The sequence below is a fragment of the Mustela lutreola genome, chromosome 2, assembly GCF_030435805.1.
Source record: "Mustela lutreola isolate mMusLut2 chromosome 2, mMusLut2.pri, whole genome shotgun sequence".
In the NCBI taxonomy this organism is placed as follows: domain Eukaryota; kingdom Metazoa; phylum Chordata; class Mammalia; order Carnivora; family Mustelidae; genus Mustela; species Mustela lutreola.
The window spans coordinates 32692758-32712294 of NC_081291.1; the positions used below are offsets into that span (position 1 = coordinate 32692758).

At 47.6% G+C, this 19537-nt stretch overlaps 1 protein-coding gene across 5 annotated transcripts in view; it reads right to left on the reverse strand.

Annotated features, from left to right (window-relative positions):
* ADAMTS9 (ADAM metallopeptidase with thrombospondin type 1 motif 9) overlaps positions 1-19537 on the reverse strand; it is a 164176-nt gene that overhangs the window by 16900 nt on the left and 127739 nt on the right. For 4 of the 5 annotated variants that reach the window (XM_059161434.1, XM_059161432.1, XM_059161433.1 and 1 more), the window contains 8 exons: positions 16543-16716; positions 12627-12821; positions 11467-11599; positions 10820-10914; positions 10607-10701; positions 10381-10514; positions 8123-8214; positions 3096-3200 (listed from right to left, as the gene is read on the reverse strand). In XM_059161434.1, coding sequence (XP_059017417.1) covers positions 3096-3200; positions 8123-8214; positions 10381-10514; positions 10607-10701; positions 10820-10914; positions 11467-11599; positions 12627-12821; positions 16543-16716 — 1023 coding nt within the window. Of the gene's footprint in view, positions 1-2363; positions 2568-3095; positions 3201-8122; positions 8215-10380; positions 10515-10606; positions 10702-10819; positions 10915-11466; positions 11600-12626; positions 12822-16542; positions 16717-19537 lie in introns of those variants that run through there. The other variant, XM_059161431.1, reaches the window with a different exon arrangement.

The window sequence follows — 19537 nt, forward strand, 5'->3', positions numbered from 1 at the left end:
CCTATTTCCTGTAGGCCTTAGAAGAACCCAACGATGATCCTCATTTTATATATGATGAAACCATTCCCCACCCCACCCCCCCTTGCTCAAGAGCTAGTAAGTGAGGGAACAGGCAACCCTACTTGGGGGGGTCTGCGAGCTGAACCTCCATTCTCTGCAGCCACCGGGAGCTCTCATTTCAGCACCAGGGGCTGCCCGCTGGCACTCGGGCCTGGGATCCCTGGGCCAAAGCGACATCATGGGCTTACCCTCACCCACCTTCTAAAATTTCTTTTCCAGATAGGATGAGAAAGCTGGGGAAAATGGGGTTTAATGCATGCCATTTGCCCAGTAAGTGTTGCTATTTTAATCATAAAAGTAATCATTCATATTAGTTTAAAATAGGAGAAGTATCTTTCCAGGACACCTGGGGAGCCCCCAGTGAACCTGACAATGAGACTTATTTTTACTGGTTCTTCCTCCTGATGATGAGATAGTGGTTCTGGCAATTCAATTTTCTCCTGGTTGTGATTAGAGTTTCCCCACAGTTCTGCTTGGGGAAAACATTTTATTGCCAACCAGGTTTGGAGAATTGAGATTTTCACTAAGTCCTTTTCCCTATAGCTTCCAGTAGAAAAGGGAAAAAAAGTAAGGAGTGATGATTTGAGGCCAAATCAGAGCAGGGCCGTTTGGATAGGAGAGGACTGGCTAGCCACAGAGGACCAAGGCCTCAGTGCCTCGGGGACACGGTGGCAGGTAATGGTGAGAGCAGGACCTTATCCAGTTTGGCAAACTGTGTTCCATTACACGGAATACTGGTTATTCAGGGAAATTAAAAGGTGCAACTTTGAAGGGAAGGATTTGGGGTTGATTTAACCAGTCAGTGGTCCTCAAAATGTGATCCTAGACCAGGGACATCAGCACTACCCAGGAAATTGTTGGAAATGTACATTTTGAGACCCTCCTGAGGCTGGCTGTGGTTTTCTTTCATTTGTTTTGGGAGGGAGGGGCAGAAGGAAAGGGAGAGAGAGAATCCCAAGCAGGCTGCATGCCCAGTGCAGAGCTGGATGTGGGGTTCGAACTCACCACCCTGGAGGTCATGACCTGAGCGCCTCAGGCACCTGAGGCTGGCTGTGCCCTGCAGCTAATGCAGCTGATGAATGTCACAGGTGATGCGGATACACACTCGGGTTCCAGAACCACTGATTTAGGGGAACACTGGTTTGACATTTCTCAGGGCTGCCAAAGGCTATGGATGACTCTGACCTGGCTCCCGGGATTCATAAAGAGTGCTGGACAGACCCTGTCAAACCGACTCCCTGTAGCAAAGGCTAACTTCCCTCCCAAGCTTGGGAACCGGCCAACAGATCTTTGCAGGATGGAGACCACTCTCTCCAGCAGGTGGCGCTCCCTGCCGTAATAATTTTTAGTTTCTGGATGAAACTAAACAGGACTGAAACTTATGTTACATAGTTTACAAGGATGGTTTCCTACGGAATCATGCCTCAAGTCTGACCATTTTGGACAGTTAAGATTTCTGTTCCTCTGAGCGAATGCTCCATAATATATGGACCCTGAGGGGTAGTGGCAGGGGAAGAACATTATAATTTGGGAGCACCCACTAAAGCACATGTGTGGTCAGCTATCTTTACTCCTTTCAGTGCAAAGGAAAACATTTAATGATTTATGAGCAATCAAATTGGCCAGTTAGTGAATTAGATATGAGGGGCTGATTGGCTTAGAGGAAAAAAAGGGAGTAAGATGGTTTTTTCATAGACAAATTTATCCCTGGCAGCTAAAAAAATGGGCATGGGAAACTCTGGGATTTCCACGGGAAGTTGCAAGTGGCTGTTTCTTCCTGGGGGAAGCAGCTTGAATTTCATTTTTATATTCCGATTTTGATAAGGTTTAGCTAATAAAAATACAGGACACCAAGTCAGACGTAAATTTCAAAGAAATATTTTTTTTAGAAGAAATACATCCCATGCAATGTTTAAGACAAGCTTACAGTTTAAAAAAAATGTTGCTTGTTTATTTCAAATTCCAATTTACCTGGGTATCCTGCATTTGAGCTGGCAGCCTACTTTGGAACGGTACCTGCTTTTCCAGTCCTCATCCTGTTTTCTTCCTCCCCTCCCACACTTCTAAGGAGACCCCGGGGGTCGTGGTTGAAGAAGGACTTGGGACCATGGGTCATACTCTGGTAAATTTCCCATTTGTCCACAGGTCAGGTTCCTATCCCAGGTCCTCAGAAGTTCTGAGGGAAGGTTGATGAACAGGCAGCAATTTCTGCCCTGGCCCTACAAGAGAATCGTCCAGGGAGTTTAAAATTCTAACCCTGCCTCTGAGGTTCCCATTTGGTGAGTCAGGCTGGGGTGGGGGGGGGCGGGGCTGGGGAACATGCATTTTAAGCTTTCTCAGGTGATTCTAAGAAACAGCGCTGAGACACAGTTGCAGAGACCAGTGCTTCTCAAGCCATGCTGTGCTAATGATCTACCTGGCGACCTTGTTCAGCGGCAGATCCTGCCTGAGAAGCTCTGGGGCCCCAGAAACTGCCTTTGCAATGAGCCTCCGGTGATGCTGGTGCTCTGTTTGGACCACAAGCAGCAAGATTTCAGAGCATGAAAAGCTGGTTAGTGTGGAACCCCTGAGTGTTTCCCTAACTCTCCAGAAAAATCACCTGGTAAGCTATCCCTTTCTTCCAGTCTCTTTTGTATTTCGAGTTTCCTCAAAACAACAAGAACAAGAAACATCTTTTTCTTTAAGTTCACAGAAGGAATCTCATGCTGGCTAACTCAAAGGGTCTGGGCCACACACTCTTAAAAGAAGGACTTCCTGCTTTCAGCTTCCTGGTTAAGCATCCTCTAATTATCTGGATGGTTCACAGGTTTGCGACTCAGGGAAGAATTCACCAGAAGGGAAGCAAGGCTCTTTCTGATACACTCACTTATCCATGCTTCACCTTCAATTTATTTCCTACATTCTCATCCTGACACTTCGCATAACAGTTTGAGGAAATGCGAAAGCACATTCATTCCTTTAGCACCACCACACAGACGAACACGGAAGAAGGAAAGAGAAAACAAAACCCATCCGAAGCCACTAGGTAACCTTACCGGAGACTTCTTAATGTCGGAGACAGCGTAATTCCCTTGTGATATCCATCTGGCTGATTCGGTTAAAGACAGGCCGGTTCCGTAAAGGTTGATGCTAAAACGACCCTGGAAGAAATGGCCAATGAAAGAGATTTTTAGTCCACGTGATGTCCTGAGCAAAGGCTACACAATAAAAGGGAACTTGGGAAGGAGGACATTAATCAATTACGATAGCCACTAATTAATGAGGGTTTTTTTGGAAGGAGGGGAGGAGGTCTGGGCCAGGCACTTTACATGCATCATCTCATGCATCCTCCTAAGAGCACTATGAAGCGGTTCTCTTCACAGAAGGGGAAACTGAGGCCCGGCAGAGGTGATTAACTTCTGCAGGATACAGTGAGAGTCCAACTCACATTTTCCTGACTTCAAAGTCCTTGCTCTCAACCAGCATCATTCTTCCTCCCTAACACAGCAATCCTGATGTTGCTTACAATTATCAGATTCCTTCAGGAACAAAATGCCACAGTGTAATTTTTCTAACAAGATCTTGCTGCCAAAGCTTCCTGGGCTGCAGCTCCCCGCCGTGGCGGAGCTCTCTGCGTACTAAACGCAGCGGGGCGGGACTTCAAAGGAGAGGCGCGTTCTTCGGAATCGCCAGCAGAGGGCGCATGCGCCCCATTCTACACGTTTTACCGCCGAGCCTCCTCTTCCACGCCCGGATCCCGGATTCCAACCAGCTCCAGGATTCCTTTCAAAACGGAGTGGCTGGGGGGGGGAGGGGGGACACACACGACCTCAGGGTTTCTAGACTCATTTCTTAGGAGCCGCTGCAGCAGAGCTTCTTTCTTGCTTTCCCCATCTATCTGTTTCTCGCTTTAAAAAAATGACTCCACAAAAGCACTTGATATCATTTGTCCAGGCTTCCTGCCCCACAAGGAGTATTTTCAGGATTTAAAATGTTCTGCACCAACAAGCTCACGGTGAACGCTTCCTCACTCCCTCTCTGAACCTTGCCCAATCCCGTACTCTGTCAAAGCAGTCTTTACTAAAGACAGGGGGAGGAGGGCCGTGAGGTGGAGACTCCCAGCCTGCCAGAGCTAAGAGTAAAAACTCGGCTCTTTCCTCCCCGGGGAGGAAATCTGGTACAGAGGGTTTTTTTGTTGTTGTTTTTGTTTTGTTTTTGTTTTTTCTTCAGTATCTCAGAACTCAGTTTGTCCGTCTGTAACATGGAAGGTAATAACAGTACCTGCCTCAGAGTACTGCAGGGAGGATTAAGTGAAATTAACCAAGCAGCACCTGGCTGGTACCCAGGAGATCCTCAAAAATACCGGTAGCCTCTGTTTTTTGTGTTGGTTGTCTGCCTCCAGTAGAACAGTGAGCTTAGTGAGGGGAGGGCCTTGGTATTGCTTTATTTCGATCAGTAATGGTTTCTAACACATGACTAGGCACTTGGTAGATTCTTAATAAATATCCCACCCTGGCTTGTCCTCTCTGACTACCCGGACTAGGCATACTCCGCGGGTTTCTTTTCCATTATTAGTACCATTCATATTTACAGAGTTTAGCAGAGTTTAGAAACCCCTTTGACAGCTTAGATTCCACGTCCATAACATGGGGACAGATAAGACTCCAACTCACAGAAGTGATATGGGGGATTAGTCTGGTCTAACTTAGTGGCTCTCAACAGGGGACGATCTTGCCCCCAGATATCCGCAATATCTAGCGATATTTTTGGTTGTCCTAACGGGCAGGTTGTGGGTGTGTCTTGCTAAATGTCCTGCAGTGCACAGCACGGTCCCCACAACTGAGAATGACCCAGCCCCAAACATCAATAGTGCTGAGGTTGAGAAACTCTGGTGTTGAGGATGAATTTTTCCTAGGACCCAGACTCCTCTACTTTTAACATGACCTGGGGTGAACAGTTTCCCTTTCCTGAATCCATCTGTAAAATGGGTTAGTAACATCTAACCTGCAAATAGGAGGGAATTATAAGGTATAATGCACCTAAAACCTAACTCATAACCTGGCAGAGAGTAGGTGATATCTCAGAAACACTCTGGAAATTATTTTATGACCGTACTCTACATATGCCAGCAGCGGCTCTGTCAAAGAGCCTCAACAGGGGTCCACAATTGTGGCCACGTGGAAGCACAAAGCCCTCCTTGCCGGGCCTCCCCAGACATGGGCTTCTCCGAGTGGCACCAGCCCCTCCCTGTCCCACCGGGCCACCTCTTCATCTCACTCTGCTACCTGCCTTGAGGTGGGTATTCACACTTGTTCATAACGTCCAGCCCACATCACTGCCCAGGATCCCTCTCTCTCCCCATCCCCATCCTGCCTCCCATGCTGACAGCCCCCCTACTCCCACCCTGCAGGAGAAGGTAGACTGCATCCACTTCCACCTCAGGGTTCTTGGAAGGTCCAGGCTGCTGACCTGGCTTCTAGCCCAAGAACCCCCCCCAGTTGCCCTCGGGTCAAGGATCTGAGCTCACACCCTTTGCATAGCTAGGTAGACCTGCTGTCTCAGTGCAGGCCATACACCTCACGGAACAGGAGGTCTTCCTCCTCACTTTCTTCCCACCCTCCCCAGGACCTCCATCTTCTGCTGATAAGGACCACCTTAAGTTGGGAGCCACCAAGAAGTAAAGACTTACTGTCCTCTTAGCTCCAGGCCATACATCTTTGCCCCTCATCTGCAAGGGGTAGAAGGCCCTAGAGGGATAGCTACTACTTCCTGTTGCTCATTTAAGAGAATAAAAGTAATTCGGAGTTATGCACACGCCAGAGGGTCCAGAGAGATTTGCAGAAGATGTGCCTGAGACAGAGGTTTTGCTCTTTGTTGGGACAGAAGGGAAGGCTGCAAAGTCTTTCATGCAAGCCATGTCAGGCGGACATGTCAGCCAGTATGGGTTTGCACTCAGACACACTTGAGATCGAGTTCGGCCTCTAGTGAGCACCAGCTGTGTTGGGGCAAGCTACCCAACCTTTTGGTGGCTCAATTTTCTCATCTGTAAGGGGGTGCAGTACTTCTCACAAGTTGCTGTGGGGATTATATGCTACCGTGACTTAGAAATGCTGGACGAAGCCTACAATCTAGGAAACCCTCAATAAATGAGACTAATACCGGCATCAACCACGATAATGCCACATCCCCAGTGATCAGAATAGAAAACCACATTCTGGCTGCATTTTGAGTTGGGGGCTCACGGCAAACCAGCTCTTACTGCTACACAGATCCCCAAAGCAACACTGTGCACGGGGAGGAAGAAGCAGAGTGGCAAGCAAAACGTCCCTCTACTCTGACTTGTGTGCAATCATTAGGTCCCCGGAAAAGCCATCTGCCCCAAAGCACCTCGCACAGACCTTTCCCCAGAAAACCGATCTGCAACACTCACGGCTTGAATTCTCAAAATGCCCGATGTGGTTTGAAGATTGGGCTAAGAAAAATACAAATTAGCTTCTCACTAGCCTTTGGGTTTTCTCATTTAGCAACTGCTTGGGGGCTGGATTTAGCAAATCAATAAGTTCATTTGTCTCTGAATTATGAAAAGAAATGAATGCAAATTACCTTTCATTTACTTAAACTTCCCCCAAAGATGCAGTGCAGAGAAGCAAGAAAATCCTCCGACTTTTGAAAGAGGCAGGACAGGGCTCCTGTATTAGCTGTTAAAATGCTAACCCATACCAATGGGGTGTTTGAAGTCATCAGCTGCTCTAAAGAAACAGCACTTCAAAAGTTTTCAATTCCTGGGTAATAGAGGAGAGGCCCTCTTTTACCATTATGCCCTTTGTTTATTTTTTTTCTCCCTGAGAGCTTCCTTTTCACTTCTCTAAAATGTTTAGCATTGCTTTCTGAAGCTGGGGGCTGAGAAAACACTTCGTTAAAAGAAAATTCAGATGTGTTTGTCTTTGGATGGTCTCTGTGGTTGGGCGTACATCCATCCTGGGGAGGCAGTGCCTGGGATTCCAAATGCATCTCCCAGTCCCAGTTGCCAGACTTTTGAAGGCCTGTCGGCAAAGTGGGAAATTCCTGACCCACTGTTTAGCAAAAGCCTTGTGAAGACCCCAGAGCAAGAACCAGAGCAAGAACAGGGGCCAAGTTCTCCTGCCCAATTCCTTATCCCTTCTCAGGGCAGAAGCTTCTTGCAACGATTGGTGCCTGCTTTGCCAATTTGGCAGTGGGCTGATTATAATGCCAGCAGGTTTCAAAAGGCAAGTTAAAACTCGCCAGGCCTCTAAAGAGGCAAGAAAGCGTGGAAGTATAGTTGGGCAATGCCCCGGCCGTTCTGTGGCTCTACTGAGGAGGGAATCCAGTAGGCGATGATACGTTTGCACTTCTTTGCCTGAATTACGATACATTTTATACATCTGAGGTAGTGATAAGAATTTTTCTGTTGAGAATTCTTAATGGCTGACCCTGGCATGTGAGCTCCATTTAGTGACATCACCACCGGCTTGAAATCAGTTACTGGAGTGGAGTCGGGTGGGGGTGGGGAAGGAGACTATTTACACCTTGGAACTGGGCAAAGGCTACGAAGCAGGCTTTTCAGTTTCAAGAGCCAGTTAGGGAACAAAGCAGCACACCACTGACTGCGTAATATTCATGTCATTAACTGTCATCATTTGTTTAAGCAAGACCCCTGCCATCCGGCCTCTCGCTTACTACTACTACTACTACTTCTTCTTCTTCTTCTTCTTCTTCTTCTTCTTCTTCTTCTTCTTCTTCTTCTTTTTTTTTTTTTTTTACTACTACTCCTACTATTTTTATTTTTATTTTTTACTACTGTGATAGGTACTGATAGGTGCTGATTACTACTATGATTTTGCTGAATGCAGAAGTTTGGGGGTGTAGCTCTGATCGGTTCCTTGGGAAACACTAGGAATGACAGGATTATAGCTCCGAGCACTGCTGAGACTCTCTCTGGAGGCAGGCGGGCACAGGACCCTTCCCAGGGTATCTCTCTGTACTCCCAGCAGCCATCGCAGCCAAGGGTCCCTGGGGGCAGGGCGGGATGTGGGTCCCTGGTCAGGGGAGCCCCAGCACGTACCTGCGGGCACTTGGCAGCACTGTAGCAGTCCCCAGCTGTGGCAAAAGGGACAGGGTGCCCTTCGCTCGTCCTGGCAAACTGTAAGTCAGTGGCTGCGGCGTTTCGGAGAAAGGGAGAGAAGGACAAAAAGGTACAGAAGGGACAGGACGGTCGCAGGGAGGCAGAAGGGAAGGCGTGTAGCAAGAGGAAGAGTAAGAGGGAGGAGGAGAGGGGGAAAAAAAATCCAAAGTATCATTAGTGACCAAATGAATCCAGATGGGCACTTGCTTTTTCCCCATTATATCTGTGGTTCCAAGAGCCTCATTCCCTGGGCTTTATCTGCACAATCTCTTCACAGTATGGAGGCCAAAAAGGGGGGTTTAAGGTGACTTTGGAATCGGTTCTCCTATACCTACATATGTGAATTACCTCCATTAAATGTGGTGTCCTCGGTTGTCCTGAACACCGCCTCTCAGGCTTAAAGGACAGGAGGAAATAAGCCACAAGAACATTTCCAACTACTTAGGAGTTCTTCCCCGAGGCTTCTTCTGTCCTCTCATGGCCTATGCACTATTATTGCCAAAATGTGCAGCCATTAGAACCCACATCTTGAAAGTATTAATGGCAGTTTCTCAAGTTTGGGGCTCACTTGTAGTTTAAAAAAAAAAAGCCAATAAAAACAAGGCTTGTGTTTTTAACCCTCTTTAGAGCTCCCAAGAGCAGCTCTACAAATGGGGACCACAGATCAGGCGGAGTTAAGTGGGAATCGCCCAAAAGTTGTCGCTTGTGGAACGGGAGGCACAAGGCAGCTTTTTACCTTCCTGCCTAGCCTTTCGGGAACAGCAAAAAGCCTTAATCTTCCTGCAGTCGCTCCAGTGCGAGGGAAATCTGAGTTCTCCATCCTGCAGGGAAAGGGGCCCTTGCGGCTTCAGGGCAGAGAAGCCCTGGGTCTTAACTGTCTTAACTGGAGTGTTTTTCCTGAGCTTGAAAACTGCAGACTCTCTGCCTTTAGCCCGCATCAGGCTGGCTGAAGGCAATAGAAGTATCTGGGTACAAATCAAATTTAATCTCTCTCAAGAGGAGGGCAGTGCAATACTATGGGAGCCATGTTAATGAGGAAAAATTAATTATTCATGATTTCTGTTTTTCCTCTATTCAAGGGAACATGCTTGGATAGCTTAGCTGTCTTTAATCATACCTAGGATTAATGTCCCTAAAAAAATGCAGTGCGCGCTAGGGTAACGATTCAGCTCATATAGAGGCTAGTTTAAAAAGGTAAGTCTTGGGGCGCCTGGGTGGCTCAGTGGGTTGGGCCTCTACCCTTGGCTCCAATCCTGATCTCAGGGTCCTGGAATCCAACCCCACATCAGGCTCTCTGCTCAGCTTCCACCTGCCCTTTGCCTGCTTCCCTGCCTACTTGTGATCTCTCTCTGTCAAATAAATAAATAAAATCTTAAAATATAAATAAATAAATAAGTCTGGGGACGCCTGGGTGGCTCAGTCAGTTAAATGTCTGCCTTGGGCTCAGGGCCTTAGGATGGAGTCCTGCATCAAGTTCCTTGCTCAGCGGGGAGCCTGCTTCTCCCTCTGCCTGCTGCTCCCCCTGGTTGTGCTCTCTCTCTCCCTGACAAATAAATAAAATCTTTAAAAAAGATATGCTGAAAAAAGGTAAGTCTGTGCGCCATTTTTCTTCCATAAGCCGACAATCAGATAAAATTTGGCATAAGCCCTGCTCCTGCGTATGCTCTGCAAGGGGGAGCCGCGTAGGAGACAGATGACTGCACACAAGTCTCTTAGCTTCGAGGTTTGTATCTGTTCTTTCTTCTCCTTTAAAAACATTTTCCACCCTTCCCTTCCTGACACTGATACTCTGCGCCCTGCTATTAGGGGACCTTCAGTTCTGGGTTCAGAGTCCCGTTTTGGGGGGTGCTTCCCTGTCTCCCCGCAGTGCACTAGCTCGCTTCAGAGACCTACACCTCCTCCATTCATTCATCACCCCCCCACCCTCCCTCCCCGGCCTCCCAGTGTGGCGTAGCTCCGCCCCTTGCGAGCAAGCAGTCTCTTTCCAGGGACTGGCCGCAGGGCAGGGAACGGAAAGGGGCAAGCCCCGCCCCCACGCAGCTGGGACGGGGCTGCCATCGCCAGGCCCCAGCAGCTCATCCTGCTCCCCTTGGCATCTCAGCGCCTGGTCCCTAGCCAGTGAGCAGTGTGCAGCTTGCTCTCTGAAGGGACAGACTCACGAACACATTCCCTCCCCCGTGACGCTCCATGGCCCTTACTGATGATCTGCATCGTCGTCAAGTCTATCCTGATTTTCTGGAAGCTGGAAAACCCAGCCGCTGTGTAGTCCTTCCGACACTGGCAGTCGTCCCGTCGGCTCCCGTTGTACGGACACTCGGTGGGGTTGTGCAACCTGCATTACAGGGAGAATGTTCTGGTGAGGATGGGGCGGTCTTTCCGGGGGTCTGCAGGTGTCTGTGTTCTTCTGAGCCCGAGCATTCCTACCTATGCCCGTACACCTCGGAGAAATTCTCTGAGTCGGTGTGCACCAGCGTGACGTACTCTTTGGGGTGGTCCGACTGCATCCCTGCACAGAAGATCTGAAAGACCAGAAATAACGGATTTAGAATGAACAGCGGCTCAGCAGCCAGATGATGAGGCCCGGGGCCACGCGCTCCCAGATCATTCTAGAAATAATGACTGGTGTCCAACGTTTACCTTTAGGAGCTTTCCCTTGATGAGCAGGAAATATTCACCATCTTTATTGGTTCCTTCCAGTCTCTTTACCTCCTTGCAGTTTTGGGGTAACTCACCTAGAAAACATGAAATGCAAAAATGGAGAGTGGTGCTCCAAGATGTCCACCGACGGTCTGTGGAGTGAATATCCTGTTCACACTAATGCTATTTGGTTTTTAAAAGGTGTGGGGGGGGGCGATTTCTTTAAAATTAATTCTTTCCCTTTGGGGGGATAAAGGTTTCTTTTATCTTTTTCCTTCAGTTTTATGGACAGGTAATTGACGTGTAGCACTGTATAGGTTGAAGGTGTTTTTCCTAATGACTTGACATCCATACCCTGTGAATAATGACAATCAGTTTAGTTAACACCCATCATTTCAGAGAGATACCAAAAAAAGACAAAAATGTTTTTTTCCCTTTGATGAAAACTTCTAGGATCTACTCTCGTGGCAACTTTCAAATGTACTGCACAGCCCTATTCACTACAGGCTTCATGCTGTGTATTACATCCCCCATCTTTATTTCTCTTATAAATTCTCCTGTTCCTAAAAGGGTAGGCTGACAGACAAAGAAACAAAGAAACCCTGTTCTCCATGCCGCAGAGAGATGGCTTCCATGGGCCAACTTACAGTGATAGATATTGTGACACGTTTTCCTCTCTTCTGGCTTCAGATCTGCAGGGCACAAGTGGCTGGGCTGGTCCTCGTTGGTTAAACACTGCACAGACCGGTGAGTCACTCCCACGCCACACGACACCGAGCACTGCAAGGCAGAGCAGAATTGGGGTGCCACTGCAGAATGCGGGGGGTGGGGCGCGGGCTCTGTGGTGTACAGCTCACAGCTTTGGGCATCATGTCCTGGTGTCATTTCAGACCCCAGGCTGCTAAACATCCGTACATGTATGGGATGCATATGGCTGGCCTGTCTCTGTGCTATGATACCCACATGCTTATACATATGTGTGTCTTACATATATGTATTTATAAAGACATAGGTATGGGTACATAATATGATATATATATATATATTTTTTTTTCCTCATTTAAGCCTCACAAAAATTCTCTGAGACAGTACTACCATTATTCTGTTTTTATAGAGAGGGAATTGGGGCCCTCATGTCAAGAACTTCATTCAAGGTCATGGTGGAGCCAGGAATCAAACCCTAACCACATTCAGTGATTCCGTGTTTCACCGCATCACTCTCCAACACTGAGCACCTAGGAGTCGATGCTGGGGATGGTGGCAAGATCCCAGGGCAGTCCCAATTAGTCTCACTTACTGTACCCCTAATACAATGAAATACCCCCATTAAGGAGGGACTAGGCTATGTTGACTTCCAGACCACAGAGACAATGACTAGCTCTTCTGTCACGCTTACAGAGTTCTAACAGAGTTCTAGGGGCCTGTTTTTAAAAGCCCTGTGGTAAAATACAGGTAACTCGTCATTTGCTGTCACATCAACTCATCTCTTCTTCATAGCCACCCATTTTGCAGATGTGGAAAGTGAGGTGCCAAAGTGTTGTACCTTGCATTAACTGGGAAGTAGTATCACCAGGACTCTCAGTGAGGCTGTCCAGCTTCAGAGCCCATGCTCTATGCACCGGGGCCACCCTGCCACCCAAGAACAGAACTTCTCTTCCCATGAGCCCATTTCAAGACCCTAACTCCCGTGGCTTCCCATCACCTCTGCCGGGAGCAGAATCCCTTTGGATGGGTCAGGCGGAACATGTTTAAGACGGACTTTGGGATCCCGGTGTTTTCGGATTTGGTGAGCAGCTGGTCTACTTACGCTCCCCCAGTTGCCGACTCTCCAGGTGGCCGAGACGGGGCACTCCCTCAGGTAGCAGGGGTGGACGCTGGGAGGCTGAGTGCCCGGGCAGTTGATGGTGCTCTGGTAGCTGTACTCGTAATTCTCCTTCCCGGTGTAAATCTCGCTACAGGAGACGAGCCTTTGTTTGTAGCCCTTTCCACAGGTCACTGAGCACTGGGAAGACAGGGTTTGGGAGGAGAGGCTGCAGTGGCGCCTGGGGGCAGCTCACAATACGCCCCTGACCTCTACCTCGGATGCTGACCCCTGACAACACTGCAGAAAGCTCTCACTTTATTAGCTTGTTTATGCATTTCAAGTGGCAGGCCCCAGGCACACAGGAGCCATGCAACCCGAAACCACGCATCCCGCATCCCGGCTCTAGGGCTTCCACTCCATCTTCTAGGCCCCCAGGGCAGGTGTGGGGAGGGGGCCCTTGGGCCCCTTCTTTGGATTTCAAGGGGAGAAAGGGGGCAGGGCTCCAGCTGTCCCCGGCCCTATTTATACGATCTCCAGCCCAGACCGCATGTTTTTCCAAACCTACAGTGACTGCACCAGAGTTGTGGCCATGGGGGATGGGGGGCAGCATCACAGCCCACCTGAGTTATGTGTGAAACCCAAGCACTTAGCCAACAGGTGACTCCAGGACACTTTTCCTTTCTGGCTTCCTGTGCTTTGCTTTTCTGTCTGTCCTTCTCTCTTCTCTCTCCCTGCCTGTATATCTTGACTGAAATGTTATCTTTCTGCTCTACCCTCTCTCTCTATCTAACCAGATCAGGCAACCACTTAACCTTTTTACCATAATTACACAGCACTTAAAAATACATAAGCAATACAGAAAAGGAGAAAGACACGAATATCTTACAGTGTCCAAGATCCTTCCCCTGATGGGATATCTAATTGGTTATTGATGCAATTTTCAAATATGTTCTACTTCCCAAGCTAAGTATTTTATACAATATATTTAAAAGCTAAAGTACAGTGAATTTAGTTTTGATGGTCTTTTTAGACACTGTCATCAAATAACCAGCCATCTCCGGTGAAAGTGTTCTGTGAAATTAAGTGAGAGGGTCAGGAGTCTTGAAACCGAAGGCTGTTTGAGATGACCTTAGTGAATCCCAAAATAGACCACAGCAAGGGGAGTGTGATGCTTTTTCTGGGGTGAGGAACCACGGTATCCAGCAGGTCTCAAAAGCCACCGTGTTGTTCTTTCCGAACGTCTCCTGAGCAGTTGCTTGAAGCCACGTGGTTTTCCTCTCCTGTAACTGCTCTGGGGAGAAGCCACCCCTTGAAGAAGTCCCAGAGGTGAGGAGAGAATAGACCCAGCCAGAGGCCCACAGAGCATCCCTACGCCTTCCTTTTCTGCTGGCTCGAGACCTGGAAGCGCCCTGCATACAACTCTTCCTTCTTTGGCTGCTGCCGTTTAAATGCCTGGAGAGCCAGCAGACGGCAGGCCCGGGGAGGGCCGGGGAGGGCTGAGCTCGTCTGTGGTGTCTCATGTCAGGGCAGACAGCCCACAGATGCTCTGCCTGTCCAAGCTGGGAGGTAGGAGGGCGTGGGGAAGCCCTTACTCTGGATTCTCCATGTCTCAGGGTCATGTGCTTGTTTCGTCGTGAGCATCTATTGCTTATCTAATTTGGGAAGAAGAGTGGAACAGGATAAAAATCATAAGAATGTGCTCTCCCTGCCTTGGTGAGACACTTCAGGCCTGAGCAGAGAAAACACATGCATTGGTGGGGGTGGGGCATGTGTGTGTGGGGGGTGGATCCTCTTTCCTCATCTGGCCCAGGTCTCCCCCATTCAAGGAGAGCTCAGAGGAAAGCACACAGCTTGCCAGGTCCCAGAGGTCCCAGGGAGAAGGCATGGTTTGCTGTGGCTCTTGTGTTTTACCAGAAGCTTTTCTAGAGGGATTTCTGGTCCAGCGTCTTTGGTACCGTGGTCCTTGTATCCATGTAAGGACCTATCTCTAACCCTCGTAACTTTGCCTGTAAACATGCAGTTTGGGATGCATGATACAATTGAGAATCTGCAGAATTACCGAAGGCTTTTTTTTTTTTTTTTTTTTTAATCTTCTTCAAATCTCATCTGTTGGAGGTTAAGATTAAGGTTAAAATAAAGCTCTAGGAGTGACATGACTCAGTCTTAGAAAGAGATCAAAATTCTTTTAGCATAATAATAATGACACAGAGAAGACTGGCTAAGATAAAGATGCCAGTGTTCATAGGGTGAAAGGTGTAGAAACTCCAGAAAGATGAATGACCAAGAACTAAGCAGGAAACCAACTAAGGAGGAGTCGAGGCAGGGAGGGACAGAGGCCCGAGGAGGGAGAGAGGCAGAAGGGCAGGCTTTTCCCCCATGCAAGTCAGGCTGTGGCTTGGTGGGGCAGCGCTGAGAACCAGAAGTTCCGGACCAAGCCTGAAGAGGAACTAGGACAGGTGAATTGAAAGGAAGACAGGAGCCCTCTCTGGAGGATACCTTCCCCCTACCCTCCCTGGAATTTGAATGGGTTGGAACTTATGCCTCAACCCAAAGGCAAAGACTGTTTTGAACAAGCATCTGTCCTCCCCAGGTTCCTGTCTGGCCAATGGCAAATCTATTTCCAATGATTTGGACCATGTCTCCCCGCCCCTCTTTTAAGAGCAAACTCAGAACATGCAGAGCTGGGGTAAAGCTGAGGTCTCTCAGCCTCAGCACCACTGCCCATTGGGCCAGATGGCTTTCTGCGGGGTGTGTGTGGCAGGGGAGGGGCTGTCCCATGGACTGGAGGATGTGTAGAAGCATCCGTGACCTCGACCTACTAGATACCAGCAGCATCCCACTCCCCCAGCTACGACATTCAGAAATGTCTCCAGACCTCGCTAGATGTCCCCTGGTTGGGGAAGCAAAAATAAAGAGAAGGGTGGGGAGACATGTTTAGAAAGGACTTTCGGCCAGCTACAGGACAGAAACAATTCAACACCCAACACACATATCACCTACATGCAAATATTTCTTCTATTAAAATGTGAGATGGCTGCCCTGTCAAACCTGGAAGAGGGTCCAGGGACAACGAGCATATTACCTAAAAATTTCCGGCACTTCTGCTATGAGCCCATGTAATTGTATCTCTCATTTCTTTGGGGCAAATGACAACTGGTTTGAGTATTACAGGTCTTTCCGTCTTTGAGAATGTCATGAGGCTTGCAAATAATACGATCATGCTATTATTACCATTGGTACGTTAATACTAAAAAGTTTCTGCGTTAGGCATTGTGTACCCACAAGGAGAAGAAGAAATTGATTCCTTGAATATTGTGGAAAATTATTTTCTTCCTCTGAATGGGAGATTGTTAAACGAGCAACCCATATCCAGCCCATGAAAGTGTTTGGTTTGCCCCATACAATGTTTCAAATACAAGATTGGAGTCCATATTTTAAAGTTAGATTTCGTTAGTTAGATTTAGTTAGTTCAGATTTTTGTCCTTTCTTGAAAAATCAGGTCTGGTAACACAGGATGCATATTTCCTCAGGGCCTCCCCCGGAGAGGGAGAGAAGCCTGCCCTCTTCACGTGGTCTGTCCTGGTTGGTCACAGTCTCCACCATTCCCTGCTGGCTCCCCGACACTAAGGGCATTTTCTTACCTTAACTGTCTTCAGACACCCACAAGTATCAAATGAACTTTCAGGCCCTGTCCTAGTTCTCCTCCTTTATCTTACCAAGAGGATGTCATGGCGAGTCACAGAATTGAGGGGAACTGAGAGACAATCTCAGGTGCTGTCCCACTTTGCATATGGGGGGCTCTGGCCCCAGAAGGTAGAACTGGCAGGTGGGTCCCAGTCTTCCCCATTCCTGCCCTGGTCCCTCTGCTGCTCTCAGGTGTCGCTGACCTAAAGGTGGTTACAAAATCTCAGGGACGTACCTCTGACCATTCTCCTGTGATCCAGACATACTCGCAGGGCTGCAAAGTACAGCTCTCGCGGTCTGCCGGCCTCTTGCTCATGTCACAGTGCATGCCGTGAACCTCGCTGCCTTTTTCTGCATCCACGCACAGCACCTTGCGGTACCTGGAGCCTTCGCCGCACGTCTTGGTGCACTGTTCATGACAGACAAGACAGTGTTGATATGGAAAAGTAATAAATGGTTTATTGTATGCTGTTATTGGAGAGATTTATTTTCCCGTCTGTACACCCACTAGGACTGTGAGGCCTTTGAGGGCAGGAATGATCAGAGAACTCACTGCTTTATCCCCTTACCCCCAACACTGTTCTAGGCACAGTGATAGGTGTTTGGTAAGTGGCTACTGGACTGAAAGAATGAAAGCATGAATGAATGGATTAGGTGTGGAAAGGACCTTGATGCTTGATTACTCACTCAAATATGGAATCTCTTTAAAACTTTCAGCAAAGTGGTTATCACACTGTTGCTAAACATCTCTAGAGCCAGGGAAGCTGTCACCGTCCGACGGCCCATTTCATCTTACTATTAAACATATCACTCTGCAGACTGCAACCTTTTGTCCTAGTTGTACATTCCAGAGGAGCATGAAGGACAAGTTTCAGTTCTCCCAAGTCATACTTTGCTTTGTTGGGACCCCCGATTGCCTTTTCTTCTCCAGGATGGACCTCTCATCCCTTGTTCACTCAGGAAATATTCACCAAGTTCCCAGTGTCAGGCCCGGGATGGGTCCTGGGACAAAAAGAATGGACATGCACAGCACAGTCCCTGCTCTCAGAGAGCAGCTTATATTTTAGGAGCAAAGACAGACAAAGAGGATGTAGACGGGTAGGTAATGAGATTTAGCAAGTCCTGTGATCTCCATTTTTCAAGTGGAGAAACTGGGACTTAGCCTACATGCCCTGTTCCAGATCAAACATCTATTTGTGAGGTAGATGGGACACTCGTTTTTATGCCCATAAACTAAGTCAGGAATATAGAGCAAGCGGCAAGTTCTGTTCTAGGACTATCTCTGTGTTGCCCGCAAGTTCTTTATCTTTTCTCTTTAACCAACGGCAAACTCCCTTTGAAGTTTAGCCTCGTTATCTGTGTTGCTAAAGGTTTCTCAAAGCCTATCCAATCTAAAGCATCTGTGTCACTCAGCATTTGAAGACTCTAAACTACCTTGGAAACCACAGTGAGCTAAGCCAGGGAGGGGCCTCCTGTTTCCTTCACACAAGCACCACACACTCTGTTTTCCCTCAGCCTTACCTAACGCACCAACAACTGAGAGCTATCGTTAGCATGGTATCTTTGAAACTTTCTCTTTTTAGTATTTGGGAGATCCACAGAACCCGCCCCCCCCCCCCCCCGAACCTGTCTTTGTCTTCTGTCACACATCCTTCTCTTTATTACCCATCTCATCCTGAAGGCATTTCAGTTTGGGATCCAGTCTGACTCAGAAATGTCTTTCCAGATACCCCATGCCTTTCTTTCTTTTTCTTTTCTTCTTCTTCTTCTTCTTCTTTTTTTTTTTTTTTGGTATTAAAATACATGTAACATTTACCATCGCAACCATTTTAAAGTGGATAATTCAGTGGCATTTAATCATCTGTAATGTTGTACAATCACCATCACTATGTTGTTGCAGAACATTTTCATCACTCCAAAAGGAGACCTCATACCCATTTAAAAGTCAGTACTGACTTCCTCAACCACCAGTTTGTAGCAACCACCACCTGCTCTCTGTCTCTATGGGTTTGCCTTTTTGGAAGGCCATAAAGGGATGCCAAAGGGCATAAAGGGAATCCTACAACACGCAGCCTTTTATGACTGGCTTCTTCATTTCGCCTGATGTTTGCAAGGTTCACCCATGTTGTAGTGGGTATCAGGGTTTCATTCCTTTCTCTGATCAAATAATCATCTGTGTGTGGCTATACCACATCTTGTCCCTTCAAATGGTACTGGACACTGGATTGTTCCCATCTTTCAGCTCTTGTGAATGATGCCACCACGCACATTCGTGTCTAAGTTCAAACACTGGATTTCAGTTCTCTTGAGTCTACCCAGGTGTACAAGTGCTGGGTCATGTGATGTACCCCGTGTCTTTTGTAAGCCACTTTGTAGTTTTAGGAAGTAAAAGGACTATGTGATATGTCCTGGTAGCCTTTCCAATCTGCAGATTTAACTCGCTGTTTCTGTTACTTGGATACAAACTGCAGGGTCTAGGGTGTGGAGTCATTCGAATTTTTCTGGGGGTACAAATATAAATTGAAAGCTCTGTGGCATTAGCAAGGAGAAGCAAATCACTCCCAAGACACCTAATTCAACCCTTGCCTGGGGTTTCCTGGGCCTCTGGAGTATGCTGGGCACTATTGTGAAGTGAGGACACTTCTGTTTATTTATTAAAAAAAAAAAAGCTGAAGGAGTTACAGACCCACTGGATGCTAAAAAACAAAACAAAAGTGTGGTTAATCTGTGATGTATAGATAAATGCAAAAGAAATACTTAACTGCCCATAGAAAAAGTAATTTCTTAGAAAAGCAGGACCTAGGAGACTCGGATCCCGATGACTGAGCAGCCCAAATGGGACTAAACCTTTCGGCATGCTCTCCTTTCCACCCATCCCCAGGGCCACAGTCTGTGTCAATAAGTAACACTTTAAAGCAGAAATGCAAAGTTTCCTAGACCCCTGTTTGCTTTTTAAGTGCTTCTGCCTTGGTCTTTAAGAAAGGTTAACTAGCATAAAAACTCTCTTACCAACAGTGGAAAAGGGAGTTGGGGAACCTCATTGTGAACATAACTTTAAGAAAAATTAAGCTAAGTGAATGAGTGACTTGTCCAGTGCTTTGGAATTAGTCAACAGCAGCTGTGAAGGTTACCTACCTGGCAAGGTTCTTCTCCTGGGGTCCTGACTTGAGTACAGGGGCTGGTGAGTAGAAAGCCAACCCATCCAAGCTGCTGCATTTCATCAGCTTTTG